The sequence below is a fragment of the Rhamphochromis longiceps genome, linkage group LG3 (assembly GCF_057381845.1).
Source record: "Rhamphochromis longiceps isolate RC_006_pf linkage group LG3, R_longiceps_female_GT1.1, whole genome shotgun sequence".
Taxonomy (NCBI): Eukaryota; Metazoa; Chordata; class Actinopteri; order Cichliformes; family Cichlidae; genus Rhamphochromis; species Rhamphochromis longiceps.
This window is the reverse complement of record NC_140559.1, coordinates 1,775,086-1,803,009: the sequence shown is the minus strand read 5'-3', so window position 1 is coordinate 1,803,009 and position 27,924 is coordinate 1,775,086. Positions and strand designations below refer to the sequence as shown.

Sequence of the window (27,924 nt, the reverse complement as noted above, 5' to 3'; positions counted from 1 at the left end):
ATGATTATACAAATTTGGTTAATTATTTGTCAATTGATTGTATACTATAACTGAAGCTTTGTGAGCTAACATTTAGAGGTTTTTTTCTTGTCAACTCTCCAGCATCTGATGTGACCTACGGCATTTTCCGTCACTTCCCTCTCCTTACCTGGGTGAGGTAAGGAGAGGGAAGTGACTCATTACTTCCACAATAGAAGGATCTCACTTTAATTATAATCAGACAAAGTCAATCAAATGCAAACAACCACAATTGAAATATCAGAAACATTTCATATATGGAGTTGAACATGAATCATTGTTTAAAAATATATTTATTGTTGTCATAAAGAATCAACTGGGCAACAACAAACTGCTGCTCTCACTAAACACATGTCCGTCCATATCCCAGCAAACTAAATCGTCTCCATGTATTTCTTTAACTTCAGGAGCATTTTGAAACTGAACCTGACTGGATGCTGTCTTGTCTGACTAAAGCTAACAGACTACAATCCAGAGGAAAGTGGGATCTATTACAAACTCCTGCATTATCAGCCATGATGGACAATTTGTTTATGGTGTTTACACTTATTTGTGAAATATTGTTTCGTATTAACATTATTTATATTTTATCTTTAAGCTGGGCTATCCTGAGGCTCAGTGCATCTTTCGCTCTTAAACTCCTCCTACAAACTCAGACTGAGTTTGTAGGAGGAGTTTAAGTCTCTTCTCCTGCAAACCTCAGGTGGGCTTTGTTTCAATCTGGCAAAAGAATATTTGAATGTTTTGCATCTCTTTGTGCTTTGTGACATTTTTCTGTTGTGAAGACATGTGAGACTTTTTGAGTCAACTATAAAAACAGTTTAAGGCAAAATTACACTTCACTTTAGATGAGGTCACAAAAAAATGCTTAATAACTTGTAACTGTGGCAAACAATGAATTACAAAATTATATTTTAAAATAAGCATTTATAACACATTTATTAACACACAGACATGAGCTAGATGTGCATCTAAATACTTTATCACTTATTTAAAAATGATACAATGAACATGTTATATGGGGCTGTATTAATCAAGAATAAACATTTAGAAATGAACAGTAAGGAGAATTAATGCTTTATAAATGATGAAATAAGAACTTAATAATAGCTTACTAAAGCTTAATAGTTCACACATCAAATAGAAACATGAATCACTTGTAATGATTAGAAACTTGATAGAATTTCAAATCTAGTTTGGGGAGTCATTCAGTGAGAAACAGTGAAATGATTTTCCATGTGAAAAGGTGGACAGCAGAAACAGAAAGAAACAGTGAGAACTAAAAGAGAAACAAAGAGCTTTGGAACAACGAGGCAGCAGGAGGACAGCTGCAGTTTAACAGCTTCAACTCACTGACAGGAATTGAAGCTGTTGGAAAGAAAAAAAGCGTCTGGACTTCTTTAAGTTGCTTGAAGACGTTTCACCTCTCATCCAAGAAGCTTCTTCAGTTCTAAGGCCAAATGGTGGAGAGTCCCAGATTAAAGCCCTGTGGGAGTGTCCCACCCACTAAGAGGGACAAAGGACCTTCTGATGATCCTCTACCTAATCACATGAGCCAAGGTATGAAAGCGGGTGTGGGTCACAATCAGCCAGGGTTTCGGGTGTGTTCATTGTGAAACCTGGCCCCAGCCTATCATGCGAATTCCTGAGATCAGATGGCCCAGGATGTGAGTGGGTGTTAAGGCGTCTGGGAAGGGATCTCAAAACTGGATTATAGATGGCAGAGAGTTGGTGTTGTAAACCCCCGCATCTGTTCAAAGATGGTCGCTCACAGTGGACATAGATGGCTTCTTTCACTCCTCTTTCAAACCATCTGTCCTCTCTGTCCAAAATGTGAACATTGGCATCCTGGAAAGAGTGTCCTTTATCCTTAAGATGCAGATGGACTGCTGAGTCTTGTCCTGTGGAGGTGGCTCTTCTGTGTTGTGCCATGCGCTTGTGAAGTGGCTGTTTGGTCTCTCCAATGTAGAGGTCTGAGCATTCCTCACTGCACTGTACAACAAACACCACATTGTTAAGTCTGTGTTTTGGCGTTTTATCTTTCGGGTGAACCAGTTTTTGTCTGAGTGTGTTGCTGGGTCTGAAGTACACTGGGATGTCGTGCTTGGAGAAAACTCTCCTGAGTTTCTCTGATACACCGGCTACATAGGGGATGACAATGTTGTTGCGTCTGTCCTTCTTATCCTCCCTCGCTGGTGTCTGGTCTTCTTTCCTGTGCATCTATGCTGACTTTATAAACGCCCAGTTAGGATAACCACATGTTTTGAGTGCTTCCTTTACATGTGTGTGTTCCTTCTTTTTTCCTTCAGGTTGAGAGGGAACATGTTCTGCCCGGTGGTGTAGGGTCCTAATTACTCCAAGTTTGTGTTCCAGAGGGTGATGGGAGTCAAACAGGAGGTACTGGTCCGTATGTGTGGGCTTCCGGTAAACTTCGATGTTGAGGTTGCCGTTCTCTTCAATGTGCACGGCGCAGTCCAGGAAAGGCAAACAGTCGTCCTTTGTGTCTTCCCTGGTGAACTTGATGTTTTTATCCACAGCGTTAATGTTCGCAGTGAAGGATTCCACTTCTTGTGTCTTGATTTTTGACCCAGGTGTCGTCCACATATCTGTACCAGTGGCTGGGTACTCTTCCTTTGAAAGAGCCAAGAGCCTTTCTTTCCACTTCCTCCATGTAAAGGTTGGCTACAATAGGTGACACGGGGGAGCCCATGACACAGCCATGTTTTTATCTGTAAAAGCCTTCGTTGTATTTGAAATATGTAGTGGTGAGGCAGAGGTCTAACAGTGACAGGGAACAACATTAGAAATATAATCATCCTCAACTCATCTGCCCCACTCACACTGAACCTTCAAAGGCAACACTTTAGCTTTATCGTAAGTGTTAATGTATGGAAACATCCTGTGAGTGAAAGTGTGTGTGAAGGTGTGTATGTGTGTGTTAGTATCAGGATCAGAGAACGTCAGCTGTCCTCTGTTCCAGTCCAGATTCACTCTGATCCTCTGGAGCTTCTTCTGGACTGAGAGATCAGTGATAGCTGATGGTGAAAGTGTGTAGTATTTACTTGCACTGCACCCTATTCTCCATAAAACAGACCCTATGACTCCCTTCCTCTGCCCAGACTCTGCAAATACACCCAGTGCCCACTGTATACTGTCTCCAACCTCAACATCCCAGCTGTGACTCCCTGAGTTAAAGCCCTCAGAGCCCAGGACACAGCAGGAATGATCAAACCTCTCTGGATTATCAGGAAGCTGCTGCTTCTCTCCTCCTCGTCTCACACTGGTCAGATCTTCAGACAGGATGAGGTTTGGATTTGCAGTGTTTGGGTCCAGAATGAGAGGAGTGTAGGAGACCACGTCCTTCATGTTGTTCCAGATGTTGAAGGTCAGGTTGCCCAGGTGTTTGGCCTGGTCTATCAGAGCTCCTGAGGGCAGCTGTGGATCATCCAGCAGGGGGCAGCGCTGGACTCTTTCCACTGCAGCCTTGTAGTTGTGCAGGAATGAGACGTCTTCAGCTCTCAGCTCCTCCTCTGTGGCTCTGACTGTGTCTGAAAGAGCTGCTATCTCTCTGCTCAGAGCCTCCATCTTCTCCTTCATCATCCCACTCTTCTGCTCCTCTTCCTCCCTCAGTGCAGCCAGCCTGGCCTCCTCTTCCTCTGCTAGAAACTGCTGAAGCTTCTTAAACTGCTCCTTAATCTGCCTCTCTGTGTGTCGGGCCTGGACCTTAATGTGTTCTGCTGTTTGATCAAACTTCACTTGAACTTCTTCACAAACCTTTAACTTCTTCTTTAAGGGCTCCAGAGTTTCCTGAAGTTCCTTCTTGTGTTGTTGTGCAGCTTCATCGATGGGTCTGAATCTGTGATTGGTGTGTTTTTCTGAGTCTCTGCAGACGACACACACTGGCTGCTGATGGTCCAGACAGAAGAGTTTGAGTTTCTCAGAGTGCAGACTGCAGAGATCCTCTGAAGCTCTCTCCTGTAAGAACGACTCACACAGGTTCTTTAAAGCTCGGTTTAAAGGTGGATGCTTCTTTGAAGATATTTCCTTACAAACTGGACACTCACGTTCCCCTTTCTCTCTCCACCATCTCTTCAGACAGTCTTTACAGAAGCTGTGGCTACATGACAGAAGAACAGGATCTCTGAAGACCTCCTGACAGACCGGACAGCAGAGAGCCTCCTCTGAGCTGGAAGCCATTGAGTCTGTGAGTGAAGCTGAAAACAGCAGACAGGAAGTACAGTCAGTCCTGGCTCCCCTCCCTCCTCTACCACCTTCACTGAAACTTGCTTTGAGTCGTGTTTTTGCTCAAACTCACATTCAGTGTGTGGAGCGTCAGCAGCTTGAAGCAGCAGTGTTGGAGTTTTCCACTTTTCTCTCCTGTAGCTGGACTCACTCAGAGGAAGCTGCTAGTTTGGTCTGAGCTCAGTCTGATCGTCTGTGCGTCTCTCTGCACTGAGGACAAAGAACGGCCAGTTTCTTCTTCTTCTTTCTTACAGTTGTACTGGCGGTTGGCAAACAATTGAAAGGTGCATTACCGCCACCAAGTGGTACGGAGTATGGTCTGGAACGACGCTCGAAAAAAAAAAAAAACTTTATATAAGCAGGTCCTCTTAGCGTGGACCCTCATTTATAAACACAACTTCTCACCTCACAAATACCTCATCTGGAACAAAAGAGATATAAAAATTAATCACTTTTCCTGGAAACTTGGGTCCAAAATGGGATCCTATTGGTGGCTCAGCTGGTTAATAAAGAGGGACAACTACTTACTTACAACGACTTTATTGCACTATATAATTTTCCAATGAGTGTTCAGGAATTCTCAATGGTGCTTGGTGCCATACCCTCATTGACTTTAATATTATATAAAAACACTGACAGCTCAATATCTGCCTCAGTCACTCTCCCTGATCCAGCTGAGTCACCAATAGGAAAAATCTGCTTTTCACAGGAACTTTTTAACAGTAATAAGAGAATACGTAGTTTATTCCAAGAAGATATCGTCTCTCTCCCATATATAATATCTTATTGGAACCGATATGTTCCAGATATCAAGTGGAAGACAGTCTGGATGGTCCCCATAAATATTTGATTGTAAATAAGGTAAAAGAAGTCTCATTTAAAATTCTACATAAATGTTATCCAGCCAGTCACTACATGGTAAAATTTAAAAGGGACATTAATACTAATTGTACTTTCTGTGGGGATCATCCAGAAACTGTGACACATCTTTTTTGGTACTGTTATTTTACACAGAGATTCTGGAAGGAATTTAGCAGGTTTGTTATTGTCCATATTTTAAGGGAGTTTTCTTTACGATGGGAAAATGTTTTATTCTGTTTCTTTAAGTTCCCCAAGAAGTATGATAAATGTTTTTATATGATAAATTTGTTAATACTTTTAGCTAAATTTTTTATCCATAAATTTAAGTTTACTAACAAAACACCATATTTCTGTCATTATTTTAAGGATGTGGAAATGTACATACAATCAATATCAGACTCCACCAACAAAAAGGCTCTCAAAACAATATATGTATGTGAATTTTTGCGTGTATTCTTATAACTGTTACCTTTTTCTTTTACCCTTGGCTTTTTGTGTTAATGTTCTGTTGTTTTGTATACTTCATCTGTTCGTATGTTGTATACTCATTGTTTGTTAAATTAAAAAAAAAAAAAGCCAGTTTCCTGGTTTGTTGCGTGTTAAACACGTGGGGCGGAGATTCATTCAACTTCCTCTTATAAATGTGTGAGTGTGACAGCAGAGCGCAGACTGTCACCGCAGGTCAAAAATTAAACATTTTGTGAAGTTCAGAAAATAAAGCATGACTCAGTGTTGCAGCTGTTTGGCAGTTTTTCTTTCAAACTTTCTTCTGATTATTAGAAGCGCTCGCCCCGCCCGCAGACTGTGGACCAATAGGAGAGCTGGCCCACTGTAGACTACCAATCGTCTGTCGACGGAAGTTGCGTCACCAGAAAACAACAACGGCACCTCCGCTATGTTTGGAAAGTCGCTTTTCGTTTATCTTTACAGTAAGTTATCCACTTTAAGATATTTGGATCTGGATTTAGCTGAAATGACACCAGGATGAAAAGCTCATTCAACCCTTTACGTCATGGCCAATATCTAACCTATTACTGCCATTTCTAGTCTTTTCAGTGGCGACACCAGCAATTCGCGTTGTTAATCCCGATGCACGTCGTCACTCGGCCCTACTTAAGACAACCAAAGAGGCACGTTACTGTGGGAAGTATGGTCTTCTCCAAACCTCCACTGGAGCTGCTCAGCCAAATCACTGTGTTGACTCACGCAGAGAAGCTTCTCCGAGCAGATTGTATCCACGCGCCTTCACGTCAGCAGTGTCTGGGAGAGCTGGTGGTGCCATTAGGACAATATGAAAAGGCACCGCTTCGGTGGCTCGTTACAAACGATGTCGGATATATGAAGTAGTAAGTGTATCATATATTTAATATCATACTAGGCAGGATTACTAAACCATTAATACTCATTTACCTGAGAATGGCTATTGTCAGCATATGTTGCTCGTTGTAAACTTTCTTTAAGTGTGTAACATTCACGATGATATTGCTGACGGTATGCATGATTCCAGCATACTTGACAGGCGCAGAACGGAGCTGACAAATAGTGATGGGCAGATGAAGCCTCATGAAGCACTGAAGCTTTTCATCCAATTGGTTCACCCCAACGCGAAGCTTCTTGAAGCTTCATTTGCTCTAGCAGGACACCTACTGGACGTAAAAATATTAGTTGGCATGAATTTGAAGAGTGTGGCATTTTGCACACAGCCTGTAAATGTCAACAACAAAAGGAGTGTGTAAAACACCTATATTGTAGTGATGGCAGTATACTGTGTATATTTATACTGGCAGTATGGAAAATGATCATTTGCGGCAAAGTTCGAACTGCTTCCTGAACCAGTCACGTGGTACAGCCGGGCAGCGAGGCTTCGGACGTCATCATTTTCAGCTCCTCCCATAAATGAAGCAAGCCTCGATACGCGCTTCGCGGAAACGCCCCCTCCATTACTCGACACAAGCTTCGAAGCCTCGATACAGAACGTCACATCACTACTGACAAACCCACAAAGAAACGGAGAGATGGGGAACCACCTTTTTCTACAAAGTAATCGTAATTACAAAACTACTTGTTCATCCCATTTATAGATGTACTAAAGTCCCAACACTCCTCGTCCTGGAGTGAAGTCTGACAAGCGGGGAACTGGGCAGACCTCAGCTTTCCTGTCCAAGGAGTTTGAGACCACTGTACAGTCACATCAAAATAATTTTGAGTCCACAGAGGCTGCTGTACGGTCCAAAAACATGACACAGTTTGACTGAGTGAGTCACCTGCATCCCAGGGTCATGATCATGCCATACAATTACCTTTGAGTCACTCACCTGTAAGTGCTGTTTATTTGAAATCCAAACAATTTCAGTTAGAGCATTTGTATGTGTGTGTTGTATTCTATGTTTTCTGTGTGTGTTTCAAGTGGAGACAGAGGGATGGGCGTGTCTCTGGGAAAATCCTGATATATCCCATCTGGTGACTTTTCCTGGCTTAAAAAGGACACTGACAGAGGGCTGTTCACCCCTGTTCAGACATACAAGGACACTACTGTTGTGTTAAAGAGGCGACGGGTGATGAAATCACATCACATTTGTTTTTACCCACCAGAACCTCCTGAGGTAGGGATGCACCGATACTGTAAAATGTGTGTGTACTCATACTCGTAAAAGTTAACCGATACCAACTTATTTCATTAATCAGAGGGTGGCTTGTCATTTTTGTTGTCGTTTTTTAGATTGGCCACTAGGGGGACATCCCGCGCTAAACAGGCACAGGGTTAGGGGAGTGAGACTGACGGCTCCAGATAAAAAAGAGAAACTGGAGGCTGCTGTAGCTAGACTAAACAAAATGTCAGCAGTGTGGACTGGAACAGCCAACTTTAACTCAGGTTTTGGAAAAGCAATGAAAAATGTCAAGAGAAAATCCACGGGCAGTTAAAATAACAGAGGCTCTGACTCATTTTATCGCTGAAAACATAGGATTGCACCATCTTCTCAGCATACTCGAGCTGCGATATGAAATTCCCAACCGCCCATACATCAGGGAGATAGTGGTGCCAAAACTGTCTGAAGAGGTAAAGACAAGCAGTGTGTGCGCGACGGCACAACGGACGCCAAATACTTTCGTTATTTTGTTTGTTTGTTTACAATATGGACACTCTGCAACAATTTAAAAGTTTATTTTACTCTCAAACCTTATTTGTATTTCTTTTATTCCAAACAGAAGTGTTTATTTATTATTCTGAAAGCTCGAGACAGTGCCAATAATTCAGTGATATTTTGTAAAATTACAATGTGGAGACTCTGCAATAATTTAACAGAAGTGCTTATTTTCCACTTGAAATTTTTTTGTGGTCATTTTTATTAAGATTTTATTTTTTATCGGCAGGGAATATAATAAAACCTCTCTTCCAATTAATTGTATTTGTGTGTGTGTGTGTGTGTGTGTGTGTGTGTGTGTGTGTGTGTGTGTGTGTGTGTGTGTGTGTGTGTGTGTGTGTGTGTGTGTGTGTGTGGTAGAAGTATCGATTTTTGTACTCTGTATCGGCAAGTACTCAGATCCAAGTATCGTATCGGTTTGAAAAAATTGGTATCGTTGCATCCCTATCCTGAGGTGCTGTGATCAGTGTACAGCTCTTTTTTTCACAGCCGCATATTTTTTGTGGCACTCTGTTGGAGTGTGAAAGTGCTCCTAGAAGTATCCTCAAGCTGATGAGTGTGAGGAGGTTCACCTATATAAGTCTGGCTATCACCACCGTGTAATTTCACATTAATATTTTACTCCAATGTAAACAGTAAAACCCCTATCCTGGATTCATATTTACATTTTCCCTCTTCTTCCTTATATACTTAAGGTACGTCACACCTGTGATGTGTCCAACTGGTGCATGATGCTTACTGAGGTCCTGTGCTGCGGGCCATGGACAAAGGCAGAAGTGGCAGAGGAGGGTTGGTGGCTCGCCTGGAGTTCAGGAATTTAATCACAGCTCAGTGAGGGACATCAAGCCATGTTCCCTGCCATCTTGACTAGCAAGTGAGTAAAATGACCATCATGTTCATGTGTATTTTAAAAGCTTTAAGTTTTTTTTAATTTTTCAATCGCTCACTCAATTTAACATCAAGATCTTAATTGTGAGAGTCCTTGCAGGCGTGGTGTGGATAAGAATGTTGCACGCCTTCTGAGAGACAGAACCGGCAGATAAAGAGAATCACATGAATCGCACTTTGTGCTAACCTGTGAGGAGTCCTTTGACAAGCTGGAACCAATGTGATGTGGAGTCATTGAGAGGTTTCACTTGGCCAATCAGCCTGTTCCCAACATTTTGGATGCTTGTTGTCGTGCAAAGGGACCATCAGTAGTAGAGGCCTTGTTTCAGCCTCGGGTGGACTGTGGGATGGTTGTGTGTCTGGACATCTTTCACTGGATCCCCTGGTTTGATGCAGCCATCCGTACAGAGTCTCATGCAAAGTACTCAGCATTTAAGTCTGCACTAGCTGGGGCGCTGCTGCCTTAAAACCGCGAAGACCTCGAGCTGCTTATAAGGGTCGCCAGAGCAAAGGACCCAGTAACAATGCAGTCTGTGTCTGCAGTTGTCTGCCTGTACATTTCCAGGGACAGGTAAAACAGCATGTGCGGAGGGTCACACTGACGCCCGAGGAAACATTTCGGATCATCCATTTGGTTATTGAGGAGCTGAAAGTTCCAGCTGGGCTGGATGAGGGTGGAGTGAGTCTGTTCAAAACACCTGGTAGGAAAGTCCTCATTCCAGAAGGTTATTAAAACAAGAATTTAAATTGTGACAAACTGAAGATCACATAAAGTTTGTCTGTTTATTTCCAGGTGTCATTGTTGAGGGCAGCACAGCAGTGACACCTGGAGTGCATTCAGGACCCAGCAGACACAAACATGTACAGGGTGGGTACCACAAGAAAAAACAACGTGGATGTTCCCGATTAAAAATGTCTGCGTGGAAGCAACAGCCTGGAAGGTTTTCACGAATAACTTCCTAACATGATTTCAGGTACACGGCTGTAATCTGTATACTTGTGACAAATTACACTTGTAGTCATGTCATTGACATTTCCATTATTATTGTTGTTTTCAGGTCCTCACTGATAAGTGGCTTTGCAAGGTGGAAGGAGGAGCTCAGATGCTGTATTTGGTGGTAAAGGATTTACTCTGCAGCACTGATCAATTGCCTCAACACTTGCTGTCAGCAGCTGTTTGGAGAACCTGTAGAAGTAAACATCTGTGGCCCAGCTGATCTCACATCCACTGAATTACTCAGACTGGAGTACTTGTTCAGCCAGAGCAGAGGAGACTGTAATTTTCTCTCTGTAGGACATCGTCAGTGATGGACCTGGTTCTGAGGAGGAGGTGGTTCAGCCTGAGCAACCCGAGCCAGATGATCCCGGTGAAACATTGCAGAGTGACGAGGAGGTATGTGACACTGTGCTGCATGCTGTCCTTCCCCACATTACACTCACCAATTATAACCTCCACTGTTCACCCTCCAGTCTGTGTGAGTAGCTAGGTTTACTTTTTATATGAGGGACAACATTTTTACATTAAAGCAAGGATTAAAACACACACTGCTTGTCTGAAAACAAAGACAATTGTTTATATATTTACCGACCAAGTTTGTATGGGATTCATTTTACAGGAAGATGCCTGCAGTACAAAAGCCATCCTGGATTTGAAAAGCTGGAAATGTTCTGCTCTGTGTTTGTGGAGATTAGCCTGATAGAGGACAAATTATCACTTACCGCTGAGCAGAGGAACAAGGTCCTTCAGTGTGGAGGGGCATGACAAGCAGCCACAATAGTTTAACCAGCTGTACAAGACCCACTGGGACAACACCCTCTACTGCCACACTGACAGGGATGACCTCGTTGATGCTGCTCTTATACAGAGAGTAAAGATGACCAAGTGCTAGGGACCCGCACAACGTGACATCAGCACTCGGAGCAACAGTTAAACTAAACACTTGTGGTTATGCTCACCTCAGGGTACTCACAACAGTCCAGAGAAAGTCTCTATTTTAAAGGCCTGTGAGCGAATCCAGCATCGTGTTCTGGTGGAAGATGCGGTTCTTTCTAAAATAAACATCAAGACTATGCGGGACTTCAACCATCAGCAAGAAACTATCCTCAATCTGCATGCAAGAAAACATACATAGGATTCAGTGCATGAATAAGTTCCTGAATCCTTTATCATCCACAGCTAAAATGGTTGGAAATCAAGTGCAATCATTTTGGACAGGTCTTTATCAATTAAGTTCTGTCTTGCTGGGGTCACAGACCTCTGCAAAAACTTTCTTATAGAGCTCTGGGTTGGTTTAGGTGGTTGTGGTGGTATACTGCATGATGCTGTAGATACTGCAGCAGCTAAAGTTGCAGTAGACACACTGGCACCTTCATTAATATCACTCTCATTTGACTGTGTTTTATCTTCCCAGTGCACTGATGGGTGGACTGTTCTCAGGTCTCTGTGCAGGTTGTTTGAGTTCTGTGATATCTCTGTGAAGGTTCTCAGTCATCGTAGTCAAAGGAGCTTGCAAAGAAAAGCATCTGGACTTCTTTAAGTTACTTGAAGACGTTTCACCTCTCATCCGAGAAGCTTCTTCAGTTCTAAGGTCAGAAGGATAAAGGACACTCTTTCGAGGATGCCAATGTTCACATTTTGGACAGAGAGGACAGATGGTTTGAAAGAGGAGTGAAAGAAGCCATCTATGTCCACTGTGAGCGACCATCTTTGAACAGAGGCGGTGGTTTGTGACACCAACTCTCTGCCATCTATAATCCAGTTTTGAGATCCCTTCCCAGACGCCTTAACACCCACTCACATCCTGGGCCATCTGATCTCAGGAATTCGCATGATAACGTGGGGCCAAGTTTCACAATGAACTCACCCGAAACTCTGGCTGATTGGGACCCACACCTGCTTTCACACCTTGGCTCAGGCGATTAGAGGATCATCAGGGGGTCCTTTTGTCCCTCTGTGGGGGGATACTCCCACTAGGTTTATATCTGGGACTCTCCACCATTTGACCTTAGAACTGAAGAAGCTTCTCGGATGAAACGTCTTCAAGTAACTTAAAGAAGTCCAGACGCTTTTCTTTGCAAGCTCCTTTGACTCTATGTGATATCCTTTTCTGGCACACTCTACACTCTGCCTTTGTATTGTCAATAAAATTGAAGTGGTTTCAGATTTTGCTTCTTTTCTTGGTGTCACTTATTTTCTTTATTATACCTTTCTAATGTGTCGATGTTGTCTCTTGTTGTTGCCCCTGGATCCCTCTCTATCTCGATCTCCTCCTATGAACGTAACTAACACCACTGGTGATGTTTTTTTTTTTTCCAATTCAGGAATGTTTTTGTTCTTTTTTTCATTAAAAAAAGAAGAAAGAAATAATTTTACCTCATCGCAGCTTTCCCTGCTTCCCAGAGGACAGATGCTGATGTTCCAGTCAGGTTATTATAGTGTATATCAGGGGTGTCAAAGTCGTTTTAGTTTACAGGGCAACATGCAGCCTAATTAGATGTAAAGTGGGCCAAAGCAGTACAATCATAACATAATTACTATGTTATGCTATGTGGGGGAAAAAATCGATACTGTGTAGTATTGTGATATTTTGTTTGCTAATAATGTATCGATACAGGGACAGCAGAAATCGATATTTTGTTACAAAAAAGGTTTTTGTGCTCTGACTTCAGAGCGTGTTGATCCTTTTTCTGAGAAAGGATCCTGACATTCCTTCACTGTCCAAATGTCAGTTTACTTATTTTAATTTAAGACACGTTTTATTTTAATTACGTTTAAAAAAAATTTATTTAATGTAAAATTATATTTTGTTTTAATTTACTTTCAAATTCTTCAGTTGCTGAATGGGCTGCATAGTTTTCATAAATTGCATAGTTCAGAATAGCTATAATTGTACCAGATGGTTGCATTCAGTTAAGTTGGACTAGACTGTAATACAAACCGTTCAGTTTGTCAACAATAAAACTGACTGAAATGAGAGAAAGACTGAGTGTGAGACTTTGATATTAGATAAATGAATTTTGATAAAGTTTACCTTTATGTACAGAATCTGAATATCGCAAAATATTTTTAAAAATTGCAATAATATCGTAACGTGCGTAAGTATCGTGATAATATCGTATCGTGGGACGTATGGTGATTCCCACCTCTAATAATTACCTATAAATAATAATAATACGTCCATGTTTTTAACTTTGATTTTATACAAAGTACAACAGCGTTACAAAATCTTCATATTTAATCAAATATCCTTTTAGTGAAGCTGTGAATATTGAATATTTTTCAACTTTTTCTACAGCAAGAATTCATTTTTACAGAACTATTTTCTTTAAGTGTAGTTGGTGTCTGAAGCAACATCTCAGATTCTTATCTGCAGTGATGTTAATATAACCAGGGAGTGATGCAGGGTCACGATAGAGCTGTCCGTCCACGTAGAGCCCTTATTAATGAAGACTTAGGAACAGGACATTGCGTTGCTCCAGGATCTCTTTAGGGAAATGGTGGTTTATGCTGAAGTCCAATCCTTTCACCTCCTTGATGCAACTTTTCGCTGGTCTTTCCACAACAGGATGCTGTCTCCCGGCACCCTCTTAGGTCTGAGACGATGGACTCGAGCGCAGCTTTTAATTAGTTGCTTCTGCATCCTCTTCAGTAGACCTCGAGATACCAGAAAACACATAGTTTTCTCTCATACTACAGGCCTGCATTTATTTTCTGTATTATGATGGGTCACATTCTCATTTACAGACTTAACTCAGTCCCGTAGCGAGGACTTTTTAGCAGTGACCATTTCCACCTTATTCTGGCTGAATTCCAGAGATTCCCGCGGGGATTTAAATTCCTGGTGTAAAATCTTCAGCAGGGACAACATCGCATCCAAGCTGGACCATCGCCTATCAACTGATTCCAGGATGTCAGTAAAGTCGTTGTATTCTTGGAGAGCGTCTAATTTCTCCTCCCTGTGCTCCAGGCTGATGGAGATGATTATACAAATTTGGTTTATTATTTGTCAATTGATTGTATACTATAACTGAAGCTTTGTGAGCTAACATTTAGAGTTTTTTTTCTTGTCAACTCTCCAGCATCTAATGTGACCTACGGCATTTCCCGTCACTTCCCTCTCCTTGCCTCACCCAGTTCTCTCAGAATTGGTAACTCTCGTAATCCTTGATGAGTGACAAACTACAGATAAGTGTGTAAGCACCAGTGATCTACACACTGCTTCTTACACTTTGAAGTCTTCCTATTAAGTTCATAAGAGCTTGTACTGTCAGTCCATCAAGTGTTCGTGAGCTCTCTTAAACACTGTTAAACTTTCATGGGTTTCTGTATGTATGCGTTCTTAAATTGGTCCCAATTCATATTGTTGTAATGTTAACACTTCTAATATAGAGGACAAAAAAGAAAACGCCTGAAGGTTCAAAAAAAGCACTTGATTTTTTTAAATTTTTTATTATTATCTCTTTTATTGGGACAGCTGTTGAACATAACAGTAGTTTGCCTTTTTACATTTTCTTTGCTGTCAGATTTTAACTTATAATTGAAAAATAAAGAAGACAGAAAAAGAAGAGAAAAGAAAAGAAGAAAAGAACAAAAACAATCCCCCCCCCCCAAAAAAAAAAAAACAACAACAAACAAACAAACAAACAAAAAAAACTAGGGTTAGGAGGCAGCAGGGCAGGTAGGTTTACGTAGTACTCAGGGTTGTAACATCATACACAAAATCACACCTCATATGCTTAACATAGTCTGTCCATTTAGACCATATTCCGTAGAAGGTATCCCTCTGAAGTTTAAGAGAAAATTACACTTTTTCCATTGTATAGATCCCTTGTACAGAATGTATCCAGTCTTCTATCGTTGGTGGTTCAGGCTTAAGCCATCTTCTCGTAAGAGGCTTTTTACTTGCGACCAGAAGGATATACAGGAGTCTTCTGTCGTTGGAATTCAGTTTATCCACTGGTGCATTGCACAAAAAACGATCAGAGGAGTATTGGAAGAAGAATGGTGCATTTTATGGACGATTTTGGACTACTAGATGTGTGGAGAGATTTACACCCAAATGACAGAAAGTATACCCACTTCTCAATTCCGCACAACGTATATTCTAGGCTATATTATATTGTCATGTTTAAGAATGACCTATTTAGAATTAAAAGCTGTGAAATAGGCGCTTGTACCATCTCAGATCATAACCCGGTTTATCTTGAGATCTGCCCGAATAGCAAAAATAGATCAACCTTATGGAGGCTGAATACAAACATTTTAAATTATCCAAATATTAAAGAGAGTTTGAAAGAGGAAATAGAAACTTATTTAGAGTATAATGAAAATGAGGAGGTATCTCCAGGAATATTATGGGATGCATTGAAGGCAGTAATTAGAGGAAAAATAATTAGTATATCCTCTTACCTGAAAAAATCTAGGTGGGAAAACCGTTGTCAATTAGAAGACAAATTGTTAGAGCTACAACATCTACATTCTGTGATGCTGGATGATGATATCAAATCTGACATAATAAAACTTAAGAAAAAAATAGATGATTTAAATATGATGGATATACAAAAGAAAATCGTTTTTATTAAACAACAGCAATGCGACGTAGGGAGGAAATCACTAAGACTTCTGTCTCTTAAACTTAGGAAGCAACAAGCAGAGAGGACTATACATAGAATAAAGAATCCTTTTAATGGACAAATAGAAACTGAACTGGGGAAAATTAAACTATGCTTCCAGAATTACTACAGAAAACTTTACTCCCAATCTCCTGTAGATAACAACTCTAGTGTCAATATTTTCTTGTCAGGTCTAAAGTTGCAAGGTGTGACAGAGGAACAAAATAAAATGCTGTTGTCCACAATAACTAAAGAAGAAATTTACTTGGCAATTAAAAGATTAAAGGGAGGGAAAATGGCGGGGCCAGATGGGTTCGGCCCTGAATGGTATAAAATAATGCAGGATCATTTGATCCCCACCATGATAAAGACATTTAATTGGGTAATGGAAAAGAAAATTATCCCTCCTTCATGGAGGGAAGCAATAATTTCCATTATACCAAAAGAAGGAAAAGATCAATTAGAATGTAGCAACTATCGCCCAATCAGTGTATTGAATATTGACTACAAGTTGTTGACATCTATTATCTGTAAGAGACTAGAAATGATATTACCTAGGTTAATACATAATGACCAAACGGGTTTTATTAAACATAGACAGGCCCAGGACAACATCAGAAAGGTTTTGCACATATTGCGGCAAGTTGACAAACAAAAATTAGAGACCTTAGTGTTAAGCTTAGATGCCGAGAAGGCGTTTGACTCAGTGAGATGGTCCTTTTTATACAAAGTGCTTGAGAAGTTTAATTTTGATAAATCTATAATTGATATTATCTCAGAGCTATACAACAAACCAACAGCTAAAATCAAAATCAATGGGGACCTCACCGAATCATTTATACTGGAACGAGGGACACGACAGGGTTGCTGCATTTCACTGCTGCTTTTTGCTTTGTTTATAGAACCACTTAGTCAGTGGATCAGGCAGAGACAGGATATAACAGGAGTACGAACGCCAGGAGGGGAACAGAAATTAGCATTATTTGCTGACGACTTACTTTTAACATTAACCTGTCCCTCACAGGCACTCCCCCATCTCATGGAAGCACTATCAAAGTATGGTTCTTTATCGGGATATAAGGTCAATATAAATAAAACGCAGGTATTAACTTTAAATTATGAACCACCAGTCGAAATTAAGAATCGTTATAAATGGAAATGGGATGCAGATAGCATTAGGTATTTAGGGGTGGTAATACATCGTGACTTCACCAAAATGTTCAATGCCAACTATGCCCCTCAAAATGAATCCATAAAATCAGATATACAAAGATGGAACACTATTCCATTTCTGGACCTACACTCCAGGATTGAATCAATCAGATTAAATATTCTTCCCCGACTGCTGTATTTGTTTCAGTCTCTACAGATTACCATACCACAAAAACAGTTTGTGGTATGGGATAGAACATTGTCAAAATATATCTGGAATGGGAAAAAAGCTAGAGTTAAATATAAAATGCTTCAATTAAAGAAAGAAAAGGGAGGTCGTGGGCTTCCCTGTCTACGAGAATATTATTGTGCAGCTCAGTTAAGACCGCTGATTTGTCTCTGTTGTCCAAACTACACTGCCGGATGGAAAGATGTTGAAGGAACAATAGTAAAAGAAATACCAGTTTCAGCTTTAATATCGAACATAAAATTGCAGAATAAAATACATATGGCAGATAAACCTATACTACAAATAATGATATCAGCTTGGAAAGAAGTAATAAAAATTGGTGGTTTGGAAAATGCCTCTAAGGTTTTAAGATGGTGTGCATATTATTCAGATTTTACTCCAAATCAATATGATAATAGATTCAAAAACTGGATTTCAAAAGGTATAACCAATTATTATTCATTTGTCCATAAGGGTGCATTTCAAAGCTTTGAATCTTTAAGGAGTAAACATGACTTGGGATCTGATGATTTTTTTAGATATCTACAGATCAGAAATTATTTTAATCAAAACTTAAAAGTGAACCTAAACGAATTACAATTTGTAGAAACATTCTTATTACTAACCAAATCTGAAGTGCAAAGCAAAATTACTTCTAAATTATATAACAGCATCCGGCGGTGTAAAAACGACAGCACTCTGTATATTAAAGCGAAGTGGGAAAAGGAGGGTAATTTGACAATTACAGAGAAGTGTTGGGCTCACGCATGCAAGATACAGTGGGCTACCACTGGGTCTAACGTTTGACGTGAATTTTGCTGGAAAAGCATTATGAGATTTTTCATTACCCCTGCTCAACAAAGATATCGAGGAATAGGTGATAAATGTTGGAGATGTGGGGGAGATGGAGCGAACCATTTCCACATCTTTTGGGACTGTAAAGATATTTGCCAGTATTGGTCTCAAATCCATGATAATTTACAAAATGTTTTTTCATTTGTTTTTCCTTCAACTTTTGAGACCATGATCTTTTTGTTTTTTAAACAGGTTTTGCCTAAACATGATTTCATTTTCATTTTGCTGACTCATTACTTCCACAGTAGGAGGATCTCAAATTCATTATAATCAGACAAAGTCAATCAAATGCCACGATGGATCATTTGTTCATGGTGTTTACACTTATTTGTGAAATATTGTTTCGTTATAACATTATTCATATTTTATCTTTAAGCTGGGCTATCCTGAGGCTCAGTGCATCTTTCGCTCTTAAACTCCTCCTACAAACTCAGACTCTGCTCCTGCAAACCTCAGGTGGGCTTTGTTTCAATCTGGCAAAAGAATATTTGAATGTTTTGCATCTCTTTGTGCTTTGTGACATTTAGTGAAGATATGTGAGACTTTTTTGAGTCATGAGCTACTTTTATTTTAATTAATATAAAAACAGTTTATGTACTTAATAACTTCTAACTGTCGAAAACAATGAATTAAAAAAAGATATAAAATTAGTATAAAGAATATATAAAGAAGAGTATATAAAACATTTATTAACACACAAGCTTGGAGCTCATATGTTTTAATTAAGCTCCATATATCTCAATAGACAGACAGATAAAAAACATGAATCACTTGTAATGATTAGAAACTTGATAGAATTTCAAATCTAGTTTGGGGAGTCATTCAGTGAGAAACAGTGAAATGATTTTCCATGTGAAAAGGTGGACAGCAGAAACAGAAAGAAACAGTGAAACTAAAAGAGAAACAAAGAGCTTTGGAACAACGAGGCAGCAGGAGGACAGCTGCAGTTTAACAGCTTCAACTCACTGACAGGAAACAACATTAGAAACATCATCATCCTCAACTCATCTGCTGCACTGACACTGACACCTTCAACGGACACACCTTCACTTTACCACCATCAAAAGTGCTAATGTATGGAAACATCCTGTGAGTGAAAGTGTGTGTGAAGGTGTGTATGTGTGTGTTAGTATCAGGATCAGAGAACGACAGCTTTCCTCTGTTCCAGTCCAGATTCACTCTGATCCTCTGGAGCTTCTTCTGGACTGAGAGAACAGTTTTAGCGGATGGTGAGAATGCAAAATATTTACTTGTATTGAACACTATTCCCCAAAATCCAGACAGTATGCTTCCCTTCCTCTGCATAGACTCTGCAAATACACCTAGTGCCCACCGTATACTGTCTCCAACATCAATATCCCAGCTGTGACTCCCTGAGTTAAAGCCCTCAGAGCCCAGGACAGAGATGTAATAATCAAATCTCTCTGGATTATCAGGAAGCTGCTGCTTCTCTCCTCCTCGTCTCACACTGGTCAGATCTTCAGACAGGATGAGGTTTGGATGAGCAGTGTTTGGGTCCAGGATGAGAGGAGTGTAGGAGACCATGTCCTTCATCTTGTTCCAGATGTTGAAGGTCAGGTTGCCCAGGTGTTTGGCCTGGTCTATCAGAGCTCCTGAGGGCAGCTGTGGATCATCCAGCAGGGGGCAGCGCTGGACTCTTTCCACTGCAGCCTTGTAGTTGTGCAGGAATGAGACGTCTTCAGCTCTCAGCTCCTCCTCTGTGGCTCTGACTGAGTCTGAAAGAGCTGCTATCTCTCTGCTCAGAGCCTCCATCTTCTCCTTCATCATCCCACTCTTCTGCTCCTCTTCCTCTCTCACTGCAGCCAGCCTGGCCTCCTCTTCCTCTGCTAGAAACTGGTGAAGCTTCTTAAACTGCTCCTTAATCTGCCTCTCTGTGTGTCGGGCCTGGACCTTAATGTGTTCTGCTGTTTGATCAAACTTCACTTGAACTTCTTCACAAACCTTTAACTTCTTCTTTAAGGGCTCCAGAGTTTCCTGAAGTTCCTTCTTGTGTTGTTGTGCAGCTTCATCGATGGGTCTGAATCTGTGATTGGTGTGTTTTTCTGAGTCTCTGCAGACGACACACACTGGCTGCTGATGGTCCAGACAGAAGAGTTTGAGTTTCTCAGAGTGCAGACTGCAGAGATCCTCTGAAGCTCTCTCCTGTAAGAACGACTCACACAGGTTCTTTAAAGCTCGGTTTAAAGGTGGATGCTTCTTTGAAGAAAGTTACATAGAATCATTTTTCCTCTAACAACTAGGGATTTATATCTCTTAACAGTACATCTTACATCAAATTTCTCACAAAACGTCTCATGCTTTAATAAGACCCCATTATCATCCATAAAATGAGCTACAGCCCAAATCCCTTTAGATCTCCATTCATCCACGTACACAGATTTCCTACACAAACGGATATACCTGTTGTTCCATATAGGGGTATTGTGAGGAGTAAAGTTATGTTTGTAGTAGGGCTGGGCCATATTATACCGTTCACGGTAATACCGGTATAATGTTAGGCAATGATAGGAAAATGAAATATCGCGATAGAATGGGAGTAAAACGCGCATGCGCAGTGCCTTTGTTTTCATACGCACATGGCCGATTGTTGAGTGAAACAGATGAACCAGAATTGGTTTGTAAAAATGGTGCAACTTCCGTGATGTGGAACTGGTTTGGTGTTTGTCCGTCAGATACACAACAAAGCACATTTTTTTGCAGAACATGCAAGCGGCCGTTGTTATTGTCGTATTTGTCGGACTAAGATGCTCTTAAATCTGGGAGTAATCTGGGTCCTAAACTCCGTATGTTTCAGGTCAAACAACACTGCAGCATCACTTAGAGTTAAAAACTGTCTAAATTCTTTCATCTTTAATAAAACGATCAGCATTGCTGCTTTACCAGGTGTAACTATAAAGTTTAACTTCCAGGCATCCATGAAAACAAAAGTAATTACATTTAACGGAGTTAGAAGTTAGCAGGAAGCTAGCGGAAGTTAGCTCGCTAGTTTCGCTAGTTACCTAAGCATGATATTGCATGTTCTGACTGAGAGATTTCTGAAAAAAATCAAACGTACAGCTCTGCTATCACTTGCAACATAAATGAAGACAGGAAACTAAACAGCAGTGACGTTTGTAGGGTTACTGAAGTTGGGCTAGCTGGTATATAATGATGTGCTACGTGATCGCTAGCGACACAGCTATGTTAGCATAACATAAACAGTGAAGCTGGAGGACGAACACTAACACTTTTCCACTTATAAAAGTTAACGTTAAGGTTCTTCATGGTTAGAGACAAATGCAATCGCATGGCAGGATGCTGTAAACGGACCAAACTTCAGTCAGGAGAACAACTGAGATAATCCATCCACAATACGAGGTTAGTCATTAATATACTGCAACAACATGGGAATAGAGCAGCTGCCAGAGAATTCAACATTAAGGAATCAATGGTACAGAAATGGAGGAAGCAAGAAGAATGAGTTTAATAAAGTTTGATTTATCTGACTGCTTTGTTTCGCTTAATGTGCCTTATAATCCCGTGCACCTTATGGTCCGAAAAATGCGTACTGCACACTGCAGTTTAATGTTGCAAAGCACCTCTTTCTAACTTCAGTGGATATTATACATGGTTATGCTCAGGATATGTCAGCCCATTTCTACTGGAAATGCCTTTTGGTTAAACTTTCAGCAAGGAATTTGCATTTGCACTGTTACATTTTTATAAAGCTTTAATGTACATAAAAACCAGCTTCTTGTTTAAGTGAATATAAATGGAAGGTTGTCTTTTTGCGCTAGTAATGTTGTGGAGTTGTATTTTGTCTCGCATCAATTATATCGTCGGTTATATCGTTATCGCAAATTTTCAAATATATATCGTGATAAATATTTTTGGCCATATCGCCCTGCTCTAGTTTGTAGATTAATTTCCAGTAGAGAAGGACCTGCTGATGGAAAGCTGAGAGTTTAACAGGTAACGAACTGCAATCAAAGTCACAACGTAACAAAAAGTCTATTCCACCCATTTTGCCAAAAATCACACTGGGAATAATGTTCCAAAAGGAATTTTTGTTCCTAATGAAAGATCTTAACCATTTCAATTTTAGTACACCATTCATAACATCAAAGTCAATGGCATTAGCCCCACCCTCTTCATAATTCTTAATCATATCATTTTTCTTTATATAATGACATTTGTTCCTCCATATGAACCTAAAATTAAGATTATTTATAGATTTAATTAGTTTTGGAGATATGGGCAGAGAAAAGGCTGGATAGATTAGTCTGGACAGACTGTCCATTTTGGTTAGCAAAATTCTCCCAAACAGAGTTATGTCCCTTTGCAGCCACCTGTTTAAAATAGACTTACACTTTTCTATATTGGTACAGATATTCTTATTTTCAGTTGATGTCTTATCCTTGCAAATTACAATGCCCAGATACTTAACCTCTTTTTTAATCTGTATATTATCTATTGCTTGCAGGGTACACTCATGCAGAGCTAGAATTTCGCATTTATTAATATTCAGCTGTAGGCCAGAAGCTTTGGAGAAATGGTTGATCGCCTGTAAGGCTAAAGGAATCTGGTCTTCATTTTTTAGAAACAGGGTGGTATCATCTGCGAGCTGACTGATTATTATCTGTTCACCCATCACAGTTAACCCCTCAATGTGACTGTTTTTAATCAAAATAGACAACAGCTCAGCAACCATGATGAACAGAAGTGGTGAGCTGCTACATCCCTGCCTTATCCCTCTATTAACCTCAAACCTTGAACATGTACCATGTTCTAGCAAAACAGAGCTGTTAATGTCATTATATAGCATCTCTATAACACTGACAAATTCCTCTCCAAAACCAAAAGACTGCAGTTTTTAATATGAACGTATGTTCAACTGAGTCAAAAGCTTTGTAAAAATCCAAGAACAGGATGTATCCTCTCTCTTGGATTAATTCACTGTATTCAAGGAGATCCAAGACCAGCCTAATATTGTTATGAATTAGTCTTCCTTTCAAAAAACCTGATTGTGTTTCACTGATGATGTTTGAGATGCCTTTCTTTAGCCTCTCAGCTACAGCTCCAGACAGGATCTTATAGTCAGTGTTTAGTAAGGTGATGGGTCTTAAATTGTCTAAAATTCTTTTATCCTTGCCCGATTTGGGAATCAGGGTTATCAACCCTTGTTTCATGCTCGGCATCAGTTCTCTTTTCTCTATCGATTCCTTTAATGCATCAAACAATAAAGTTCTTAGGTCCTTCCAGAAGAATTGATAAAAATTAGTAGTGAGTCCATCTGTCCCTGGGGACTTGTTTAATGCCATTTTCATGACCACCAAATCCAGTTCCTCAATTTTAAACTCTGAATCACACAGATCTTTGAAAGGCTTGTCAATACATGGGATGAGATTATGAATCTTATCAAAGAAACTATCAGAATCAGCTGCTGAATATTCTGAGGAGTACAATTTGGAATAAAAAGTGAAGACTTCCTTTTCAATCTTTCTGAAATCTTTACATTCAGTCCCATTTATCAACAAGCTTGAGATTAGATTTCTCTGCTGTCTGCACTTTTCCAGCTTACTAAAATATGAAGAGTTCTTTTCACCTGCCTCAATCCACTTGGCTCTCGATCTTATAAAGGCACCGTGGGCTTTCTCTAGGTAAAGATCGTCCAATTTAGATTGTAACTCCATCAATTTATTCTTCTCTTGCACGTTTAGTTTTTCTTTACTACAGCACTGAGTTATTTCACGAAGTAAATCACTTTCATATTCCCGTTTTTCCCTGTTCAGTTCTTTGCAGAATTTTATAGTGAATTCTCTGATTTTGAATTTAACAAATTCCCATTTCTGTATATTACCCACTACTGAGTCATCATTTTTTATATCTATAATTATATGTCTAATTTTATCACAAAACTTGTCCTTATTTAAAAGGCTGGCATTAAATTTCCAATATCCTCTGCTACTACGTTTCGTCCTTGTTGGTTCTAAGACAAGATCAATGAAACAGTGATCAGAAAGGGGTGCTTTGGAGGTTTTAGATTGTGAAGTACACCTCAAAATGTCATCGCTCACTAACCAATAATCAAGTCTTGACCTGCTTTCTCCATTAGGTTTAAACCAAGAATAATTCTTAACTCCAGGATTCAAACTTCTCCAAATGTCTGTAAAATTATTATCACTAGAAAAGTTCTCAATAATGTTATTCTGTTGCCTCCTTCCTAAGCGAGGAGGCCATCTGTCCATCCATTCATCTGGTGTCATGTTCCAGTCTCCTCCTACTAGGATGTAATCTGTGGGGTACATAACTTTAAACTCTGAAATAACATTTGTTAGATTTTCCAATAGACTTTTATTTTGACCCTCATTATTATGTCCATAAAGTTTTGTAACAATTAGAAATATACCTTCGCTCTTCAAGACTGCAGTTAACCAATGACCCTCACTATCAGCTTTATATGTTATAATCTCCCCTGGGAACTTATTAAAACAAATCGCCACACCTCCAGATCTGTTAGATCCATGACTGAAAAGAATCTTGTCTCCCCACTGATTAGCCCAAAAGGTAACATCGGCATCCACAGAGTGAGTTTCTTGTAAAAACAGACAGTGACATTTTTGCCCCTTGCAAAATAAAAAAAGTGCCTTTCTCTTAACAATTTCCTTCAAACCCCGAACGTTTAATGAACCAAAAGAAATTTTTGAGTGAACCATAATAAGAATATGCTAAGAAAATAACTTTTTTTTTAAAAAGAAAAGAAAAATATATAAACATGAGTTTAAATTGTAACACTTGTCACCAACTCAGTGACTAATAACCTTTAACTTTAAGTAGAACTCTTTTGTCCCATTAATAATATTCCACTGTATACAGTCTTACATCAAGTCTTTCATTCAACGTCGATGATCCTCCGTCCTTCGATGTATCCATGAGGACCCCGGAAAAAGGCCCGTTTCCCAGCCCGTCTGGCTTGTTCAATTTGCGGCCACAGCCGCCTCCTCTCTTCCCAGTCCTCCCGCGGCAGTACCTCAGCGAAGTGGAAACCCCCGTTCTTACAGACAGCCGAATCTTTGGTGCGACGCCAAATCTCCTCTTTCACGTGTCTCAGAGCAAACAGAATGATGATATGTCGGACCTTGTTCTCAATCTTCTTCCCAACTCTATGCACCACATCCACAGATTCTTCAAGCTTTGATATCATATCAGGTGCGATCTTGCCAAGAATTCCAATAACCAGCGATCTGACACCTTCATCTCTTTTCTCTTCTAATCCTTTAATCCGGAGGCACCACCTCATTTTGTACCTTTCTTGCTCTCTCACTCTCTCCTTGAGATCGTAGTTATCTTTGGTCAACTGCTCGTTTCGTCTCTCCAACTCTTTAACCTTTTGTTTACATTCTTTCACCTCCTCCGAGTTGAACTGAACCGCTTTGGCTAGGCTGGCTAGCATCGTACTAGCTTGCTTGCATTGCACACTCAGGTCAGCTAGCTGCTCGTCCACTCTTTTTTCAAGGTTTACAATCGCTTTCAATATAGTAGCATTGGAGACTTCGTCACTTTCACTTATCTCTGCTGACTTAGCTTTCTTTTCTGCAGGCTTCTTACAAGGTGTAGATGGAACCGAATCGTTGCCCCGTTCCCTTTTGCTCATCACTGCTACATAGTCATGATCCGTTCCTTCTCTGCTGTCTTCCTTTCCATCACATGGCGATGTTGTTTCTTGTTTTTTGAGGTCGAGTTTGAATTTAGCAGGTTTAACTATACTTGGGGCAGTCATTTTACTACTTTCGAGTGGAAACAATAACGAACACAAAGTAAATTCTGGGACAAGTTCAACGAGCTCCTAATTTGTACGACTGCTCAACACGCCATCTTGCGCCCTCCCGGCCCGCATGTATTTTCACCTCCGCTATGTTTGAAAAGTCGCTTTTCTTTTATCTTTACAGTAAGTTATCCACTTTAAGATATAAGCTGGATGAAATAGACATGAAAGGAAATATTATATGGTGTGGGCATTTTAATGCACACCATTGGTTATGGGTGAGTGAGAAAACAGACTACAATGGTAAAGTGTTAGAGGAATTTCCTCTTATATGTTTATTATATGTTTATCAAGGATGCAACGATACCAATTGTTTCAAACCAATACGATACCGATACTTGGATCTGAATACTTGCCGATACAGAGTACAAAAATCGATACTTCTACCACACACACACACACACACACACACACACACACACACACACACACACACACACACACACAAATACAATTAATTGGAAGACAGGTTTTATTATATTCCATGCCGATAAAAAATAAAATCTTAATAAAAATGACCACAAAAAATTTCAAGTGAAAAATAAGCACTTCTGTTAAATTATTGCAGAGTCTCCACATTGTAATTTTACAAAATATCACTGAACTATTGGCACTGTCTCGAGCTTTCAGAATAATAAATAAACACTTATGTTTGGAATAAAATAAATACAAATAAGGTTTGAGAATAAAATAAACTTTTAAATTATTGCAGAGTGTCCATATTGTAAACAAACAAACAAAATAACGAAAGTATTTGGCATTGACGAACAAACTCCTCATCAGTCCACTGTGCCGTTAAACCGAGGACTGACATCGCGCACACACTGCTTGTCTTTACCTCTTCAGAAAGTTTTGGCACCATTATCTCCCTGATGTGTGGGCAGTTGGGAATTTCATATGGCATCTCGAGTATGCTGAGAAGATGGTGCAATCCTATGTTTTCCATGACCGGCATTGGCTGGTCATCCAGAGCGATAAAATGAGTCAGAGCCTCTGTTATTTAAGCTGCCCGTGGATTCTCTCTTGACATTTTTCATCGCTTTTCCAAAACCTGAGTTAAAGTTGGCTGTTCCGGTCCACACTGCTGACATTTTGTTTAGTCTAGCTACAGCAGCCTCCAGTTTCTCTTTTTTATCTGGAGTCGCCAGTCTCACTCACCTAACCCTGTGCCTGTTTAGCGTGGGATGTCCCCCTAGTGGCCAATCCATGAACCGATACCAACTTACTTCATTAATCAGAGGGTGGTTTGTCATTTCTGTTGTAGCTTTTTGGTATCAGTTAACTTTTACGAGTATGAGTACACACATATTTTACAGTATCGGCCCAGATGCTAATTGTATGAGCCACTTCATAGTGAGTTTAAGTTGTTGCCTTCCGGCCGCGTACCTGTGAGGAAGACCAAAAGACTCCAGGTTTCTTTTATCCTTACTGCATCCCGTCTTCTTAATGGCAAATAACCATCCTGTGACTTTCTATTACTATTATTGTCATTATTATTTTATATTATTGTTTTGTCTACTAAACTAATTTCCTCTTGTGGGACAATAAAGAATTAAATTAAATTAAATTAAATTAAATTAAATTAAATTAAATTAAATTAAATTTAATTTAATTTAATTTAATTTAATTTAATTTAACTGACAGAGGGCTGTTCACCCCTGTTCAGACATACAAGGACACTACTGGTGTGTTAAAGTCTTTTCGTGGCACCCTGTGCTGGATGCTTTCCTTCCCCACATTACACTCACCAATGATAACCTCCATGGTTCACCCTCCAGCCTTTGTTAGTAGCTAGGTTTACTTTTCACATTAGGGACAAAGTTTGTACATTAAAGCAAGGATTAAAACACACACTGCTTGTCTGAAAACAAAGACAATTGTTTATATATTTACCGACCAAGTTTGTATGGGATTCATTTTACAGGAAGATTCCTGCAGGTTAGGGAGGCAATGTTAGAGGTGAACTTCACTCAGAAAAATTATGGTTCTTAAATGGTTCTTCAGATGTCTTCATGGTTCTTTAAAGAACCATCATACGTCAAAGAACCTTTTTATTTTGTGGATGGTTCTTCAGCTATTACAAATGGTTCTTTAAAGAA

The 27,924-nt window shown here is 39.9% G+C and overlaps 2 protein-coding genes, 1 long non-coding RNA gene and 1 pseudogene across 20 annotated transcripts; 1 reads left to right on the top strand and 3 right to left on the bottom strand.

Moving 5' to 3' along the window:
- Positions 1–292: 292 nt before the first annotated feature.
- On the bottom strand, positions 293–2,622 carry LOC146672483 (uncharacterized; annotated as a pseudogene).
- LOC146672482 (nuclear factor 7, brain-like) lies at positions 293–4,613 on the bottom strand. The gene is made up of 2 exons (XM_085386436.1): positions 4,334–4,613; positions 293–4,232 (listed from the first exon to the last, which is right to left on the bottom strand). Exon 2 carries the CDS (start codon positions 4,213–4,215, stop codon positions 2,842–2,844), a length of 1,374 nt encoding a protein of 457 aa, XP_085242562.1. The 5' UTR covers positions 4,216–4,232; positions 4,334–4,613; the 3' UTR covers positions 293–2,841.
- A 1,096-nt stretch (positions 4,614–5,709) lies between these two features.
- Positions 5,710–12,672, top strand: LOC146672481 (uncharacterized). Of its 18 annotated transcripts, none has more exons than XR_014908240.1 (6): positions 5,720–6,050; positions 6,169–9,853; positions 9,946–10,126; positions 10,211–10,270; positions 10,447–10,627; positions 10,769–12,672. It is a non-coding gene; the product is annotated as an uncharacterized LOC146672481 (long non-coding RNA). The 18 variants fall into 18 exon arrangements; XR_014908236.1 differs by having other exon boundaries at positions 5,721–6,050; positions 10,211–10,346; XR_014908230.1 differs by having other exon boundaries at positions 5,724–6,050; positions 6,169–7,376; positions 7,529–9,853; positions 10,211–10,627.
- A 5,871-nt stretch (positions 12,673–18,543) lies between these two features.
- On the bottom strand, positions 18,544–20,223 carry LOC146672480 (nuclear factor 7, brain-like; the record flags this gene model as incomplete). Its single annotated transcript, XM_085386853.1, has 1 exon — positions 18,544–20,223. A coding segment is annotated over one exon (1,224 nt), but the record flags the coding sequence as incomplete, so codon positions are not given.
- Between the last annotated feature and the right edge of the window lie 7,701 nt (positions 20,224–27,924).